The sequence below is a fragment of the Quercus robur genome, chromosome 4, assembly GCF_932294415.1.
Source record: "Quercus robur chromosome 4, dhQueRobu3.1, whole genome shotgun sequence".
NCBI classification, from domain to species: domain Eukaryota; kingdom Viridiplantae; phylum Streptophyta; class Magnoliopsida; order Fagales; family Fagaceae; genus Quercus; species Quercus robur.
Window position 1 is genome coordinate 30164418 of NC_065537.1, and position 19662 is coordinate 30184079.

The window sequence follows — 19662 nt, forward strand, 5'->3', positions numbered from 1 at the left end:
ACTCCTAGCCTGAATTCCTAGTTCCGATCTTTGTTCAATGTGATCTCTCATCTTTTTATAGTAGCTAGTTTTCATCTTGACCCTCCACATGGAGGGTGGTTGAATCCCCCTAAATGCTTGTCCCATCCCACCTTTAGGGAAGTGTTGAGTGAGCTATAGCTTGTCTTGGCACTGTTCAGGTGTCATTCAGCCATTAATCCGGCTGACCTAACTGGTGCAATGTATTCAATGCGGAGGTGATGGGTGCTTCCTTAACACGTTTCCCACTCCCTTTCCATTTACACTTCCAAACAAGGGGTGTTACTCCTCCCCGTTACCTTGGGGTGGTTACCTTTGGGACAAGGTTCCTTTCTTCCTCCTTGGGTTGTTTAGTGGTCCTTGTTCAAACCCTTTCTTCATGTAATGCTAACTATCCCACTATTGTTTCTACTTGTTGGGCCTATACGCTCCTCAGGTGTGCCCCAACAGTGGAGCTATCCTTAAATCCTCATTGGGTCCATATGCTCCTTGGGCACAGCCTAGTAGGGGTGCTGTCCTTGGACCCCCACACAACACTTTAACTAAAAATATAGTTCTTGTAAAAAAGAAAAGAAAAGACTAATAATATGGTAAAAAGTGGGTCTAAAAGTCATAATTGCGCCAAGTGTCTGTATATATATATATATATTTTTCACATAATTTATTCTATCGTAATAAACCCCATATTCTTCTTTCTTTTAATATTAAAAATAGGATGCTAGTGAGATTGATAAATTAATAAAATTTTATATAAAGGAAAACATATTTCAAAAATAAAATTCAAATTTTAACCAAGTTTCATCAGGATTAAATTATAGAAATACAAGTAAGAATGACTAAAATTTTCAGTATTAAATAAAAAATTTTAAAAATGATGAATGATTAAATTAAAGTTAAAATTTAGTTTGGAGTAAAATTTTAAAATATTTAAAACTTAGCAAATAGAGATTTACCCAAACTGAACTATACCTTTTTTTTTTTTTTTTTTTTTTTTTTTGGGAATAAACTGAACTATAGTTAGAATATAATTTTTAGATTCTCAAAAAAAGAGAAAGAAAAGAAAAAAAAAGAAGAAGTAATTTTTAGATTCTCTATATAAAAGGAAAAGAAAAAGGAATAGATGGTATAGCGGTGCACGCAGGGCACGTGCGAGAAAGTTTTGTGCCCTTTATAAATTATTTTATAGTCAGGAGTCCGGATGGGACCGAATCCATCTCTGTTCATCTTTATTCACTTTACTCTTTACGCCTGAATGTAATTGTATAGATCTATAGATCCAATAAATCCATATCTGCTTCTGTTCGATCTCCTTTGTTTTCATGAATCTTGTCTAGCTTGTATTTTCGATCTCCTTTGTTTTCGTGAATCCTATCTAACTTGTATTTTCACCAAAATCGGTCACAAAGTTGATTGCTTAGAATGGCAGAAGTTGCAGTCTTCGGAGCAATAACTCTAGTTGATAAGTTGTCACTGTGGCTCGTCGAAAGTTGGTTTGACTTCAAGCGTATTGAGATTGAAATTGAAGAGCTAAGAAAATGGTTGAATACTATAAAAGTTTACCTGGAGGACACAGAAGGAAGAGAAGATACCGAGGGTTTGAAGCTTCGATCGTATGTGCGGGATTTAGCCTTTGAAATTCAGGATGTAATTGAAGATCTCATGTATGAAGCTACTGAACGCCCCCGTCATCTTCGTCAGGCCATCAAATTTATTTATGCGAGCATGTTTTGTCCATCAAAGCGATTTTCCTCCCGAATGAAAGCGATCAAGTGCAAAATTAGAAGCATCGATGCACTTTGCATTTGTCCCCCCCACGTTCGTACGGTAAGATCAAGTTCCAATTTATTTTTGGGGGATGAACATCATGTGGGCATTGAGAAGCATATAAAGCCTCTTCTTAGTCTTGTTTGCCTTGAAGATTCAAGTGATAAGGTAATTTCAGTAATTGGAGATGCTGGCTCAGGTAAAACAACTCTTATTAGCGAAGTTTACCATATTTTGAATTCAAATTTTAATTGCAAAGCTTGGGTTTCCGTCTCACGCTCTTCTGATGGCTTGTTAGAGAAACTTTGTGAGGCACTGGAATTACCTCACAAAATAAATAAGTTGCGCTCTTGTTTACAACATAAAAGGTACCTCCTTGTTTTAGATGATATTTGGAATGAGAATGAGTGGAATTGGATTAAAAATGTGCTTCCTTCTAATAATACTGGTAGTAGAATAATCATCACCACACGTAAACGCAGTTTAGGTTCTTATTGTGCTAGTTCCAGTCATTATATCTATGATCTCAACCTTCATCCATTAACATGCGAAGAGGCTTGGGAGCTCTTTTGTGATAAGGCCTTCCAGGATGGTAAATGCCCGGATTTTTTGGTTGATTGGTCTGTGAAAATTGTAAAAAGATGTGAAGGATTGCCGCATGCAATTGTTACTATTGGAAAATTCTTGTCAAATAAGCAACAAAGCATGATGGAGTTTAGGAAGGTCCATGATTCCCTTCAATATGAACCAGATAATCCTTTTAGTCACTCTTTCTATAGAATTTTATGGCCAAGTTATTATCGTCTTCCGCCCAATCTCAAGTCTTGTTTCTTGTACTTTGGCCTTTTTCCTGAGGATTACTCTATCAAATGTGGAAGAATAATTCGCCTGTGGGTAGCTGAGGGATTCATTGAACAAAAACGAGGTAAAACTCTAGAGCAAGTGGCGTATGAGTACTTAGATGAGCTAATTCAAATGAGCTTGGTTCAAGTGAGCAGATGGGATTTAGATGGACAAGTAAGGAGTTGTCGAGTTTCTAATCTTGTAAGAGGGTTCATTCTTTCCGAGACTATGAAGGACAACTTCTTTACTGTTGTGAGCAGACAACACACCAGTTTGGGGGGTGAGAAGATCCGGCGCTTATCTCTCCACAATTGCTCCCCCTCTATATTACAAAGCAAGGACCTCTCTTATCTTCGTACATTTTCTCTGTTTGGGGGAGACAATCGAATTGAATCATTTCCCAGAAGTTTTTTCAGAAAGGTCAGGTTGTTGACAGTTTTAGATTTGGAAAATTCAGCCTTGCATCATTTTCCTGAAGAAGCTGTCAAACTCAACCTCCTAACGTACCTAAGTCTGAGGAATACAAAGATAGATTCAGTTCCAAAATCTATTAAGAAGCTTCAAAACTTAATCATTTTGGACCTTAAAGAAACTCTTGTCACCATTTTCCCAATGGAGATCGTTAAACTTCATAAGTTGCTCTTTTTGTTTGTTGGTGGCCGAGACACATATCAGGCTGCTGTAGGGGCACAAGTGTCTTCCGGAATTGGGTGTTTGACAATGTTAGAGAAACTATCACTTATCAAGGCAAACAACAAGAACCAGAGCATTGTAAAAGAGTTAGGGAACTTGATTCATATGAGGGAACTTGGGATCACAGAACTCAAGGTTGAAGATGGAAAAAATTTGTGTGCATCCATTGAGAAGATGGAGCATCTTTGCTCTTTGTATGTGAACTCAGCAAGCAAGGAGGAGTATCTTGATTTGAATTATGTGACGAACTCTCCTCAACTGATTAATAGTCTAATTCTTGGAGGGAGGTTGGAGGAAATTCCAGCATGGATTGGTAAACTTAACAGTTTGTCTAAAATACAGCTCAAATGGTCAAAATTGCAGAGCAGCCCACTCGAGGCCCTTCAGGCTTTGCCTTCACTAAAGGAGCTTCATCTGTATGATGCTTACACTGGTACGGTGATGGAATTTAGTGCTGAATGCTTTTCGGAATTGAAGATGTTAGAAATTGAACAATGCAATAGGTTAAACAAGGTTGTGATTCAAGAACGAGCATTGCCTAAACTTCAAAAGCTGACAATAAAAAAATGTGATAGCTTGGTTATGGTGCACATAACAAAGAATTTTCTCAGCCAGCTGGAGGAAGTGCTTGTTCCACAAGACCTTATTAGTATGATAAAAGGATGAGAGGCGTTGTCGTTGAAGCACCTCTTTGGTATGGTTTCAATGAACAAAAATATTATTGTTATATTTCCATGTAGCATGCTGCCATGATTGCACATTCATTTTCTTGGATTGTTAAATCTCACATTTCTGTCAAATGAATTAGTAGTAGATATTTGGTTACACTAGTGGCACTACCAATAGTTAGTAGCTTGAAGGTTACGGTCCATTATTTCTATAATACATTGAGCACAATAACTTATAAAAAAAAAAAACATTTGGCACAATACATATTGAGATTCTTTCTTGTAATAGTAGTAGTAGGACTCCCAGTAGTATTAGGATTACTAGTTTGACTAGTAAAATAAAACCTAATACATACTAACTTGGACCCAAAGAAAATAAACCTAAGATGCTTAGAATTTCTTAGAAGATTCTGGACTCAACTAAATTTCCAAAATACCCTTAATTCGCAGGAATTGTAGTAATTATAGATTTGGCCTGGATATGAAATTATGAATTGACCATAACTGATAAAATAAAAACCCAAATTAAAAACTGTTTTAACCCTAAAGACTCAAACTTAGACCATTAAAATGGCACGACTTTCACTTCAATTGGACTTCAAACGAGTACCCAATAAAATAATTCTTTGAATAGGCGAATTTGCAAAATAATAGCATATTACTCTTCCATGACTTCATCGATATGTTAATTGATAAATAGGAGCATATAAGCATTTTTTCAAGCTCTTGAGACAAGGAAGTAAGGTCTTTCTAGAGGTTGCCATCAGTTTTAATCTTACGCTTTCATGGTGACATATATGTATTGGCCTGAATTTTTCTTTTTTAATCTTCTATGTCTCAATTTTTATATCAAAAACCTCAATTTAGTATTTTTGAGCTTATGAGTTTGTCAATTCATGTTTAATGAATAGCAGGTTTTTTGAAGATAATGAGATAACTATGCTAGATCTCAAGTTATTCTGTTTTTAGAACCTTAATGGACTGGTTGTTGGCGTTGAGAATCCATTCTTTCTTTACTTTTCTTGATTTACTTGATTTATGTAATTTTCTTTGATATTAATAAATCTTTATTACTTATATATATATAAAAAAAAAATTCATGTTTAATGAATGTATTTAAATAGAAATTGTAATTTGTAAATTATTGTTTATATGATATTTGTTCATGTGGTGATTTAATATCTTAAAGAATTCCTGCTTGTTAACTTCTTGAACCATCGTAAAGGCCACCCCCCCCGGCCAAAAAAAAAAAAATCTGTCGAGCCTACCCAAGAGTTCACTGGAAGTTGATGGAAGCCCCCCAACCCCACATCGGTCAAATCAAGCCCTTAAGCCCCGCAACTGGTCTCTAAGAAGCGCCAGCAATCTTGAATGCCAATCGCAAGGCACCTTGTCATCACAGCCAAAGGTTCGACTGTGTAATTCAACATTTGGGATTTCCTTTTGTCAATTAGACTCAGGGTTTTGGCTGCTTTAGGATTATCTTTGCTGCATTATGGGTGGTGTTCGTAGTTTTTTCATTGAATCCAAACTTTTTCAACTGGTGGTAGAGGAAGGGGGACGGTATTTTTCTTTAAGGATTTTTGAGCGGTGTAGGTACTTCATGAAGTCGGTCTTCGTGGGTAAGAAAGTGGCACAATGGTTGATGAAGAGTTTAGAGCAGATAGTCGTTGGGAGCAATCCGAAGTGTTTTTATTTGTTCAAGGAAGGTGATTTAGCCTACACCCTCCAACGGTGCTCCAATTCTTTTGGCTTGTTTCTACTGTTGATTGAACTTAAAGTTGGTGCGTCTAGGAGGTCCATTATTATTCTAGTAGGCAGAGCAAAGAATGGATGGAGGGTTTTTGGGTTAGAGTTAAGGAAGATGTTGGAACCTGAAAACTATGTGAATGGTGGGACTGGGCTGTTGAAGTTTGTGGCTCAGCCTCATAAGGTTAACTCAAGGGTTCAACCTTTTAAATCCTTTGTTGATACGGTGTGTGGGCATGAGGTGCAGGTTAGGGGCAGAAACCAACCAGAGAAGCAAAACCCATTATGAGGTGCATGAGGTGCGGATACTCTTTTTGGTTGGTGGAATTGTCCTGGAAAGCATTTGTCTAGCATTTGGAATTTAGCTCCATTATGCTTGATGTGGTGTCTTTGGAGGGAGTGAAATAGGAGGACGTTTGAGGACATGGATAGCTCGGATGACCAGCTATTGGCCTCTTTCAGTGGCACTTTGTTTGACTGGTCTAGGGCGTGGGGACTCACCTCTAGTGATTCTCTCCCTATGTTCCTTAGCTCCCTCCTACTTAGTTTCTTTCCTTTTCTTTTTCTTTTCACTCTTTTCCCTTTGTATTTTTCTCTCTGCCTTATGTTTTTTGCATAAGGTAGTGTTTTTGAATATAATCTTTATTACCTATAAAAAAAAATGATATTTGTTCATGCTTCTTGGGCCAAAGTTTGTTGTCTACACTTTTTTTGCTAAAAAATTTCCTCTATGACATAAGTAATGTATTATTTGGACAGATTTATAATGTTAGAAATACCCATATAATTTTTTTTCCATCCCAATATTATGTGAATATGTTTGGAATATTTAGACTTTTTTTGATTGTGTATGCTCGCAAAAATGATTTATGGTTTATTTAAGAAATGGTTATCCATGTTTGAATTTGAAACTTTGTTGATTGTGGAGTCCTGCTCTTTCCATAGTGGAATAATATATGGCAATCTGTTAGCAATTGGTGTCATCTGACCTTACCCATAGGATATAATATATACAAATCTGTTCGTTACTAGTGCCATATGGCCCTGTCAAGAGGGATTAAAAATGTTGTAAGAGCCTTGTCTTTACCAGAGGCTTTCCTTTTGAATTGCTGGATTGTCAATGTCCTGCAATTGTTCATACATTCTACTATGGATTTATAGTTTTCTGCCGAGGATGAAAAGGTGAGATGGGTTGGGAGAGGCAATGTTGGAATAATGTGGACAGTATTTTGTGGTAGTGAAGAAAGATTGGGAAAGGTAAGGAAGAATTTGGACCCATAGGATATAGGTGGCACACACCCATTATCCTTCTACTGCTAGGAGCTGGTGGTAGTTGCTCTTTTATGAAGCAGACTAAGTCATTTGGTTTGTCTCTTCGATTGGAAGCTGAAAAATTATGTTTAGTGATTAATAGAGGAATCACACCATCTGTAAAAACAGTGCAAAGAGGGTTGAAGTCTGTGAGAGCTCGTGCTCAGGCAAAGAGACAATTTTCGAAAGAAACATTGCTAGACAATAAATGTGTTCACCTCAAAGAGGGTTGAAGTCACAGAATATTGAAGCCGCAGAACTGGGTGATCATAGAAGCACTGCTCATTATCCTAGAAAATACACACCATAGACCAGCAAATGAAGAGTTAATTAGTCTTTGATATAGAAGCATTAGCAACATGGGAAACCTATAGAAAAGATTATCATCATTGAATATTATGGCATACCAATGATTAACATTTTCAAACATTCATGAATCTTACATCTCCATAATTACAGAGCATGCATAATTTGTCATCTATCTCGAACCTTCAGTTTACACAGCTCAACTAGGAAGTTTGTTCCATGCAATCTTCTAGATTAGCATGTTCAGATGTTCCTAAATCTTACTGCTCCATTATTTCTTCTATTCAATATTGGTTGGTTGAATCTGTAAGCCAATTGAGAAGTGAAATTACTCAATGTGTGTAGGGTCCAAGTTACCTTATATGTTTGCTGATCTTGTGACAAGTGGATTTTGAGGATATTTGAATATTTGATGCTAATCTTCTTAAAAATCAGCCCAAATAAGTTCTTTATTTCACTGGACTGGACTTGCAGTGATTAACTCCGAGACCCAGTTTGGATGGAATGGAAAGAGGAAGGAGAGTACCAAAATTATGCTTAAATTGCACCTTGTGTTTCCAGTGGGGGATGGACCTTCTTTCCTTCTCAGCTCTTAGTTACAACAACATAGTAGCTATTGTTTCACTGGTTGAGAATACTGTTTTTTTTTTTTTTTTTTGGGTTTCTAGCTTGTCTTGGCTAGAGTTTTTCCTCTGTATCTTTTGCTCATCTTTTATCAGAGAATAGTTCTGAGGGTTTCTTCCCTGTTTTGTTGTAGGGTACTTGTTGTTTTGTTGATTAATAATGTTCACTGATTTACACCAAAAAAAAAAAAAAAAAACTCTGAGACTAAGTTGATTTGTACAGGCTTGGGGGATGCTTTGGTTGTAGTTTGAAATTAGGAAGGAATGGTATCGATGGGTCTTCCCACATCTTACACCCAATCTCATTACTAATTTTAGACTTTTATTCATGGGTATCCATGGTTCTTCCCGCACCTCACCACCCAGAATTTCTTTCTACTGCCATGAGCTCTTAAAAGGTATTTTTTAGACTTTTATTGCCTTGAAGGGCATGCCTCTCAAGCATTTGCAATTTAGAATTTTCACCCATGGTTTGTCTTCTCCAATTATCTTCCATATGGCAACCCATTCATTTTAGAACATGCAGATTTTTGAAAATTGAGAGAGGACATAGTATAAATTGGTGAGGCTACTGCTTTTGGCCTTATTAGATAATCCCTTGCTATTCCCTGGACTTGACTCTGAATCTTTTACACAACTTCATTGAGAGTGTGGCTCTGTGACTCGCTGCAACTCAATGGAAGGCTGAGGTATTTTGAGTGGAAATCTGCTTTACTGGGGTTAACATAGGAGCAAATCTCTGTGGCTTTTCATTAATTAACATTTCTGCTAAAAATTACATTTGAATTCTTGGCATTGACAGAATGACTTAATGATAATTGAAATTTCTCTATGCATTATTTGATAACTATGGCTTGGTTTCTTTCTGCCTTAGCAAAGATTAGAAGACCTTGAGTGAATTTTAATGCGATACACCGTTGTAAGGCCCATCCCAGAAAAAGGAAAAAAGAGGGACCAACTTTAAAAGCTAGGGACTAGGAACTAGGGATTTTATCATGTTAATTGAATAGAAAGAGAGAGACAATGAGGGCTAGAGGCAGTCATCCAATGTCCAAGCTTGATTCTCAATTAGGTATTCACTTTATCCATCTTTCTGTGTTCTCTATCAGAATAACCTTTAGGTGCCAATAATGGATTATAACCTCAAGATCTATTGCAAGTGTGTAAAACTTGTGAGATACTAGGTGTCGAGAACATGTTATACTTTTCGTGAAGCTGCGTCAAACTTGTGAGATAGGCTTGACTGCTTGACAAATACCTACATGATAACTTTGCACATTTTGAATGCCATATAACCAACTTTAGGTTGGACCGTAGAGAGTACTGCACATGCTGCATTGAATTGTCATATGAATTCATAAGCTAGGTTGAATTTGACTTTTATTTGGATATGATCTGTTAGTATAGAATATTAACTATGTACATTAGGATTTCCTGGAGAACCTTGATGGGTCCCTTTTGATGACATCAGAATGTGGTGAGAATAACTCTAATAGTACTATATCTATGCTGTTTAGGGGGAAAAAAAAAGATGTTTGGGAGGATTATAATGGGGTAAAACTGGGCAGGCAGTAATTCTTACCTAATTAGGATTGACTCACTGCAGAATGCAGTCTGACGACATTGACTTGGACTATTTATAATTCGATTGAGGACTTGAATATTGACTTCAAATTTTGGTACAGTTGGTCAATATTTAGAAGCTTATATCTGGAAAATTTTGAGATTTGTAAAATTCTTTTTTTATGTTAAATCTAGGGTAGAAGTAGGCTGATCCGCTGTGACAATCACATTAGAATACATGACATTTGGAATCTTTCACAGCAGGTGAGAATGGCCTTGTCAGTATAGTGCATATGAGGTATAGAAAATAGATAATCTTGTACAACATTATGTTTGAACTTGAGGTAGCGGATTGAAACAAAATGATTTTAAGTCCTTATTTTCTGTGTTCATGTTGTAATGTTGATCGATAAATGTGAGCATATAGGCATTTCTTCGAACTCAGACAAGGTTTTTCTAGTGGTTACCATCAGTTAATACAGTATCTTAAATTTTTGAGGTAACATATATGTATAGCTGATTTTCTTTGTAAATCTTCTACTTCTCAATGTTCATTTGAAAAATCTCAAATTAGTATTTTTGAGCTTATGAGTTTGTCAATTTATGTATAACAAATGTACTTCAATAATTATTATTATTTGTTAACTACTGTTCTGATATGATATCTGGTCATACTTCCAGGGCCAAACACTTTGTTGTCTATAGACTTTATACTTCATTTGCTAAAGAAATTCACTTATGAAATAAGTAATATAGTTTTTAGACAGATTATGATGTTAGAAATTCCCAAATAAATTTTTGTAATCAGATATTTTAACTTGAATTATGATGCTATGTGAATATGTTTATAATCTTTAGTCTCAGACTCTGTTTTGATATGCATGCTAGCAATATGATTTATGGTTTATTTAAGAAACAGTTATTCATATTTGAATTTGAAACTTAGTTACTGTGGAGTCTAGTCCTGTTCATAGGATCATCTGACGTTACATAAAGGGTATAATTTATACATATTTGTTCAGTACTGGTATCATTTGGCCCTGCCAAGAGGGGTTAAAAATGTTGGAATTATTCACTCACAGGACTGTATGTTATGTGGCACATGCCTAACCATGATTGTTTATATGTATTTGAAAGATAATTATTATGTTAGCCAAAATTCATGTATTTTCTATTTGAAATAAATTATTCTATTTGTCCTTATTCCACATTAAATTTATCATACCTGGTGTTCGGATTTCTGTTATGAAATAGGGAAACTAAATCTTACTGTTAACTTGGCTTGACCCGTAGGGCATTATGTATTTTGCTACTAAGTTGTGAAGCTCATCCATTTCTATTCTGATGTTTCAGATATAAAGCTTTGAGGGAAGAATTGATTCGTGGAGTTGCAGAGGCTGGTTTATTAGCTATTTATGTAATGCTTGGAATTTTCATTGTACTTGGAGACTTTTGGTCATTAGAGATTGTTATCATGGTAATTGCTACATGGAGTCGCTAAGAAAAAAAAGAAGGAAAATAAAAATGAGAGTTAGACTTATATGTATAATAGACATGTTATGGTGGGGATAGTTTTATTTCATTCTTTTAAAAAAAATTAAGTACTAAGAATGTAAAGGTATTATATGTCAGTTTAGTTCAAAAACTTTTATTTATGTATTAATTATTTTTATTACTAAAAGATAGATTTAGCTCATAGTCCATGGAAATATGGATTTGGGTAGTGATGGTACAGCTTCATCTTTACAAGAAGCTTGCATTTCATTTCAATCGCTAGATTGTCAATGTCCTTGAATTATTAATCTATTCTAATATGGACTTTTAGGGCCCGTTTGGATGGAGGGGCGAGGGAGGAGGGGTGGAGGAGAGTAGAGTAGAGTTGGCTGAAAATAGGCTAATTTTAGGTCAAATTGACTCTACTCTACTTCTCATCAATCCAAATGGACCATTAGTTGTGTCCAGAGTGATAGAAGAGTGGGATGGATGGGGGGAGTGGCTATGTTGGAATTATGTTCATCCATCTGATCCTTGGTCTACTGGTGTCGTGAGCGCTCGTAGGCATCCAAAGAAGGCTATGATTCATCATTGCTTTCTTGATTCTCAACACATTCTCTTGGGCACATGGATCCTTTCCTTTGAAATCATTTTGGTTCCTAGGCAACCAAACCTGATCAAGGATATTGTCAGGAAAGTAATGAAGTGATGACTAGTCTCAATGGATACTTATTGGTTCAGAGGAAAGAAGTCTAGCTGGAAGCAATCAGTTCTTACTCTCCATTGCGAAGAGCCCATTTATTCATATCTTCGCTTGGATGGGCAGGCCAATGTTCCATCATTTTGTCTTTGCATTTCATTATCTTCACTTCACCTGGATTTTCTAGGTCTTCTTGGAGGTTTAGAAATCTCTATTCCAGCAATTGTTTCAACATCAACTTTGGGAATATTTGTCTATGTTCATGTAGGAAATATATTTTTCAATTGAAGAAATCTCGATGATGTCTAATTTAGACACATTCATTAGACCATAAAATTTTTCTTCTTCTCACTCTATAGGATTAGCCACTAATCTAAAGCTCGAACTTTAATCAAATTGACATCATTCCTAGAAAAGAAGAGAGGCATATTTCTCCCTTACTCCTATTTTGTTCATTGCAACTTGGAACTTTTTTGTTATTAACATGCAATACTTCCTACATTAATGTCAAGCCAAAGGCTCATTTTTGTGCTCCCCATGGCCGTAGGAAGCCATAGGAGACCAAACCAAAGCTCATTGAAAAGCTTCAAGAAACCCTACTTTTTGATAAACAACTACAATCATTCTTAAAAACTAACACATTGGAATATTGAATCCTCATTCTAGAAAAATAATGTGAACTGAACTGGAAAGTAAAAAGCATAATATAGAAAATCCAGGGGAATATCCATATGCTCCACTTCAATTGGAACTCAATCTTCATCATGAATGATGTGCAAGCGGATTGACAGCAATAGATTCTTTAGTTTGGTTCTTTGATTTTTTTTTTCCCTCTTAATTTGTTAAAGATTTAATTTCAAAATAAAAATCAACTTGATATTTCTTCTTCCTTTCCTCACATTATAAACAAATGGTTAATTACAAATTACATCCTATAATCTTGTTTAAAATTTAATTTAGTCATGCAATTTCAATTTTATTCAACTCAATCCTCTAAGCTTCAACTTTATTCAATTTAGTCTCCCTGTAAGTGTCCATCGAAATTGTGCCATTAGTGACTCTCAAAACGTCGTAGTTTCATATTTTGATTAATTTATTACATTAAAAAATTGATAAAATTAATATATATATATATATATATATATTTTGAAAAATGAAGTTTCAATTTGTGAGAAATGAAGTATGGGAGATGATAAAGCTTGGGTGAACTCCTCTCAAATTGAAAAAACTGGATTTCTCAATATTATTTGTTTGACCATACCAAGAGTAGAAGGCATGAAAACCAATGTTTTGCCTTATAGTCAATACTTCTATGCCAAGTATGAATAGGCAAGGGGATAAATACAAAAGAGGTTGAGATTGCCCCATTTATTAGCTTTGTGCATTTGACTTTTGATATGCATTGTTAGATTCGGTGAATGAATTTCTCACTAAAAGCCGATTGGTATCTTGGTTTGATAATAGAGCTATCATTAAGAGCGGGCGCCACAGGTTGAACTATCTCAAAAAAAAAAAAAAAAAAAAAAAAAAAAAAAAAAAAAAAAAAAAAAAGGAATTGCAGCAAGAGTCAGTCATAGGAGGCATGACTTTGAAAAATCAACTGTAATACTTAGTTGGTCATTTTTTTTCCCAAAGCTATGTACTATTTCCTTACATACCACTAAATTCTGCAGGATTGAGATCAAGTATAATACTTGTGGATGCTCCCCCACGGGTTTTGTTGCACATTAGGTCCTTGGCAACGTGACTTATATGTGCTTGTGTATCTAGGGTAGTGTGTGTGTCCATTTTTCTTATTTTTATTTTAGGAGTTCCCACCAACCATTGGTTTTGTATCAGGTGTGATTGGTTCCCTAGATGTCTAATTTATTTTAAGTTACCTAATTAACTAAACCAAATTTTAAAGGTTCATTAATTAAGGTAAACCAAAAGTCTTTGAATGAGAGATCTTGGACTTGGACGTTTGGTTACATGTGGGGAAGGTGTTAGGCAACCCATTAGGGGTGTGCAAAAAACCGACGAACCGAACAAACCGACTGAAACCGACCGAACCGTTGCCAAATTTTCGGTTTGGTTTCGGTTCGTTCGGTTTCGGTTTCATTTTTTGAAAACCGAAATTTTCGGTTTTGGTTTCGGTGTTGGATTTTTTCATCCGAAACCGAACCGAACCGACCGAATATATATATATATATATATATATATATATTTATGTAACTCTATTACGTATCTGATTAGTGGCTTAGTGGTATGCTACGTTGTAGTTTTGCTAGTGATCCCAGGTTCGAGCCTTCACGTGGGAGCTTGTGTTTTTTTGCTATTTAATTTTTTAAAACCCTAGGGCATGAGATAAAGACGGAAATACCCCTCCCCTCTTTTATTCTTTTCTTTTCTTTTCTTCAGTTCAGCCGCCCCCTTCCTCAACTCTTTCTCTCAAATTTTTTTTGTCTTTCAAAGAGTTCAGCCCTCAGCCCCTCCTCTTCTCTCATCGCTCCATGCCTCCACATGCCGCCTCCACACATCGGCCTTCCTGCACCAGCCTCCACGGCCTCCACACGCTAGTCTCCACACGCCGGGCTCCCAACGCCGGCTAATCTTTTCATATTCACGGTGACCCCCTCTCTCTCTTTAATTTCTCCATAGTTTCCTCTCTCTTTTTTATATTCTGCCATTTTGGGTTTGTTTAATATTGAATCAATGCTATTTTTTCAATTTTTATGTGCAAAGAAAGTTAGGGTTTTGAAAAAACCCATGTGCTTGGTTGTTTATTTTTTCAATTTCTTCTCTCTTTTTTATAATCTGCCATTTTGGGTTTGTTTAATATTGAATCAATGCTATTTTTTCAATTTTTATGTGCAAAGAAAGTTAAGGTTTTGAAAAAACCCATGTGGTTGGTTGTTTATTTTTTCAATTTATTCTCTCTTTTTTATTTTCTGGGTCTGTTTTTTTTCTTTGTTTGGTTTCTTAGAAAATAAATGTTAAGGAACCGAAACCGACCGAAAAACCAACCGAAACTGAAACAAACCGAAACCGACAGTTTTTCAACTATTTCGGTCGGTTTCGGATGAGACTTCTAAAAACCGAAAATTTCGGTTTCGGTTGGCTAGATAAAAAAAAACCGACCGAACCGAACCGATTACAGCCCTACAACCCATAACACCTATCCGAAGATAGTATCTCACTTTAATTTATTCCCAATGTTAACTCTTTATGAAAAAATAGAATACTTGGCATTTTGATTTTTTTTTTAAAATGTTTTTTTGCAAACAATACACACACACACCCACACACAGGTGAGTGAATATTTACATATAGCTATCATGTGAATATTAACTTCAACAAAATATATACAATCAAAACATGTAAGATATATACATAAGTACCATGTGAGAGAGAGCATACAAGTATACAATACAATAGCATGTGAGTATTTATTTATTACAGAGCTAGCATATGGATACCATGTACTATACAAAAAGAAACACAATGCCTTAAAAGAGAGGGTTGGAAGAATAGTGTTGGAAAAACTGGTTTTGCAACTCATACAAAACCCATAGCGGAAGCAACACAAGGATCTACTTCATTCATGAAAGATAACATGTAACCTTGAATTCTAGAACAAAGAAAAGAGAGTGTACCTTGATGCAGTGAGATTCAAAAACAAAACTTGAGAATACTTTCATTCTTCATCCCAATTCCACATGGTGCCCAAGATGAGTGGTCTCTCAATCAATTCTTGTGTACATTGATTTTCCTTTGGAATAGTGTATATCCAAGATTCTGTGGAGAAAAACTATTTTCTCTTCTTTAAATCATACGTACATCTTAATCGCTTTGGTAGTTACTTTATTTAATAACTCTTATTAAATAAATAACTAATTATTTAATTAGGTTAGCCTTTTGGGCCAGCCCAATTGGGCTTAAGTGTATGACTTGGGATGGGACCAAAGGGACTACTAAGGCTCTAGCTCCAATGGGCCTTAGACTCATTTGTCAACTCCTAACAAGCACAACCTTAGTCCTTAGACAATCATAACAAAAGAAGAAAGAGGATTAGCCTGCTAAACTTGGCTCCTTGGCATATTCAAATCCAAGAAGGGAACCAATCTCCAATGCGGGTAACCTCACAGGGGAATCCTGCCATAGAAATTACCTATTTTGGAAAATGGACCTAAGTGGCTAAATCTCAGATTTTTAACTTGCTCGAAAGTAGGGTATTAAGAGGGAGAGAAGTGGGCAGCCTATTGGTGCGTGCTTTTCACTCTATCATTCCTATTTTCTTGCTCACTTTCAGTTATCTAATTTTTCTTTGTTTATGTTCTTTGTTTTTCTTTGTTTCCTACTTCTCTTTTTTCAGTTTTTTCTCCTATTCCTCCTTGTTCCTGTTCTGTTGTTCACTATGCACGACTAAGGCCTTTTTATACTACCTGCCGTGATAAGATTTACCATTTTACCTCTCAACTACTTTTGGCTTATTGTGGGTGTCCTTCTCGGATTACCCACTGGTCTACTAGCTGCCTAGCCACCACCACTATCCTGTGTTGGCTACGCCACGCTTCATTCCCAGAAAAAAATTGTTTTGTTTTGTTTTCTTGCTTCCTATGACATTCCCATCTAGATAAGTGCTGAGTTTCTCTCTTACTAACTCCTATAACATGCACTTAGTGATTCTAGCTCATGTTTGCCTCTTTTAGGTGGTATGTCATCCTAGCAGGACATTTCCCCCAAAAGAGCTTGAGCAGGAACCCTATAATAGGCTTCCCTTCTTCTCCTCACCGCCAGACCACATCTTTTTTTTTTTTTTTTTTTTTAATCTCTAACTCATGGCCCACCGCCCCTATATTGGCTGGGTACAAGTAGGTGGTGCCTGAGCCTTATGCGTACTCCACCCCCATATGAGTCCATTGCTTGTCTGGTGTTCACGCGTTTGCCATTGCTGGCGGGTTTGTCTGGTCTTGTTGCATGCTCTGCTGCTTGTTTAACTTTTTGTGGCATGGATGAGTCATTGGGTCTTCATTCTTTGCATCTTGTTCCTTCTTTAGGTTGGGTATTGCTTGGGTATGGGCTTTTTCTTCTTTGATTCAACCTGTGTCTCCTTTCATTTCTGGTTCGTGGGCTAGTTGATACTCCTGCCATGCCACTGCATTGTTTCTGTCATGATATTGTTTAACTTTGTTTGTTGGACTTCCTCTGGGCCTGTCGTGCTAGTTTCATGTGTTATTCATTTCTTTAGTTTACATTGCCTAGTATTCCTGTTGGGTTAGTCCATACAACATCTTGGGCTTCCCTGGCTCATTTTATTCCTTTAGGCCTCCTCGGCCCATCCCATCCTTTGGGCATCCTTGGCCCATTTTATCTTTCTTGCTTCTTACATTCTCATGGGCTTTTGCTAAATCTTTTGGTATTCCTCGGCCCAATTACCATATCCTTTACCTTTGGTCTTTAGAACCAATTTCATTTACTAATTCCTTTCTTTGGGCTCTTTCAACCCGTTTTGTGCTTTCTTTCTATTTCTCATAATTCCCATGGGCTTACAACTTCATTCTTTAGGGCTTCCTTGGCCCGTTTGCTTGCTTGGGAGCCAGCTTGTTACTTTGTGAGCTCGTGGACCATTATTCCTATCATTCGGGCTTAATGGTTTTTACTTTGCTATTTTCTTTCTTCGCCTTTTTTCATATTGTTGGGCTTCTTTTGCCATTGGGCCCTTTTGCCAAAATATGGGCATTAACACTCGTCTGTCAGAGAAATGAGCTTAGCTTCTCAAAAAATGCAAGTCCAAAAAGGGAGCCGATCTCGATGTGAGTAATCTCAAAGAAGGCTTTTGCCATAGAGATTGGGCACTTTGGAAAAAGAACCTAGATGGATTAAACTTTAACTCTTAATTTCTCAGAGAGTGGGTCTGTCAAGAGGGAGAGAAATGGGTAGCCTATTGATGCATGCCCCTATTCCTATTACTTACGCTTTTCTCTAGTTTATTGTGTTTTCTTTTCTTTTCTCTCCTTTTCTTGCTTGTTCTACCTCTACCTCTACTGCTAAATTGTTTTTTCTCTAACTTATCTAAGTGTAGAACAAGAGTAAATGAAGCGCAATAAACCGGTAACACTACTCTAAGCTATATGCAAACCACAATGAGCAATAAACATAAAACTTAAAGAGTAGGGAAGAGATACAAATGTAATATAACACCGAGACGTGTTATCAAAGACGAAACTAAAGTACTCAGCAAAAAATCTCTCTACGACCCTCCAAGTCGAAATCGATCAACTAGTGAATAAGTTGGAGTACACGACTATCAAAAAGACCCTCCAAGCCTAATCTACCCAATGTACTTGAGCCCTCCAAGCTCCTGCTATCAACGGACTTTTCAGAGTCTTGTTTTCACTAGTTTTCCGGATCCCACAATTTTGCTTGATTGCATCCGCCACTCAATGGCTTCTTCCAATACTTCCCAAAGGCACCAAAACTTCTCTCAACACTCAAAATGGGTGAGGTAAGTGTTTGGGCTAAGAACCTTTCAAGGATGTATAGATGGAGAGGAAGGAGTAGAGGAAAACCAAGAGAATTTGTGTAGATGATTATGGGTATGACAATCTCTAACTCTCAAGTGTTTTGCTAGGGTTTTTTCTCTTAAAAGGACTCCTTACAATTTTGTGAATAATGAGGGTATATATAGTGTGTGTAAAGAATTTAGAAAAGCACTTTTCATTTTTGCCAAACAGAGAGTTTTGTGAGTACCTCGCGAGATGACCTTTCTTAAGAAGTACTCGCGAAATGACAGGCTGGCATGACTCTTCAGTTTCTAATCATGTGCTTCACATGTGGCCTTTACAAGGGCTAGTTGGAAATCACAACTTTACAAATGTAAATAAAATACCAACTTTTTGGTGATGCAAATGCAAAATGCTTCTTCTTCACCTTTTTTTTTTGGATAGTAATGTAGCTACAGTCTTGTCAAGTAAGTAATTATAGAATTGTATGATATATGGATGTATGTATTTATGCACATTCTAATTTGCAAAGAACATTTGTAGACTATCTTATAAATTGCATTAAAAAAATCTACTTCATTTGAAGCTCATGACTAATTTCTCTGACATAAACATCAACCAAGCACTCCTTTTTTTTTTTTTTTTTTGGAAAAACTAAGCCTTAGAACATCCAACATTTTCATAATACTGTTTGGTATGTTACAGACAACATCAAATTTTTTTTTTTTTGAGGTCCCAAAGAGTTACAAATTCACCAATTGTTAATGTCTAAGTGAATTCAAAATATAGATGGTATGGCTGTATTATTTACCTCTTTTACATATAAATTGAAACTTTATTGAACTCATATGATGGTGTACACAAAATGAAGTTGAGATTTATAAAAGTCTCATTTGATAAAGTGTATTGGAAGAGGCTTCAACTACTGAACCTTGGAATTGTATGATTATAGCCCTAGTGATTTTTGAGATGAGAAACACAGTTATAGTTAGTAGAGGCAAAGAAGGAGTAAGAGGAGGGCTAGATGAAGGACCAAAATATTCAAGAGGCAAAGAAGACAAAAAGAAGAAAATACCTATAAAGGTGATGAGTGTTGATGTGATCGGATCAATGAATTACCAAAATCTTTTGAAATTGAGGTATATCTAAACATTTCAAGTCATCTATTTTTTTCTCTATACACACATATCTAGGTGGGTTTTGAACTGATGGTTTCACCATCTACCCAAACATGTGAAAGGAAGTGTCATTTGAGCCAAGGCTACTTGGCCCTTTCAAGTCATTAATTTATATAAATATGCAAAAGAGGAAACTTGTAGAAAGTTGAACCTTAAAACACTAAAATGGTTAATGATCTAACATGTGGTTATGCTATCTTTGCATTATTGATTTCTAAATGATTGTGTTTTTGTTGAAGTATTATTGAACGAGCATGGTTTGCACTG

General features: G+C 36.2%; 1 protein-coding gene across 1 annotated transcript; it reads left to right on the plus strand.

Annotated features, from left to right (window-relative positions):
• The first annotated feature begins 1209 nt into the window (after nt 1-1209).
• On the plus strand, nt 1210-11124 carry LOC126721121 (disease resistance protein RPM1-like). The gene is made up of 2 exons (XM_050424151.1): nt 1210-4012; nt 10892-11124. The coding sequence occupies exon 1, from the start codon at nt 1438-1440 to the stop codon at nt 3982-3984; it is 2547 nt and encodes an 848-aa protein (XP_050280108.1). The 5' UTR covers nt 1210-1437; the 3' UTR covers nt 3985-4012; nt 10892-11124.
• The last annotated feature ends 8538 nt before the right edge of the window (nt 11125-19662 follow it).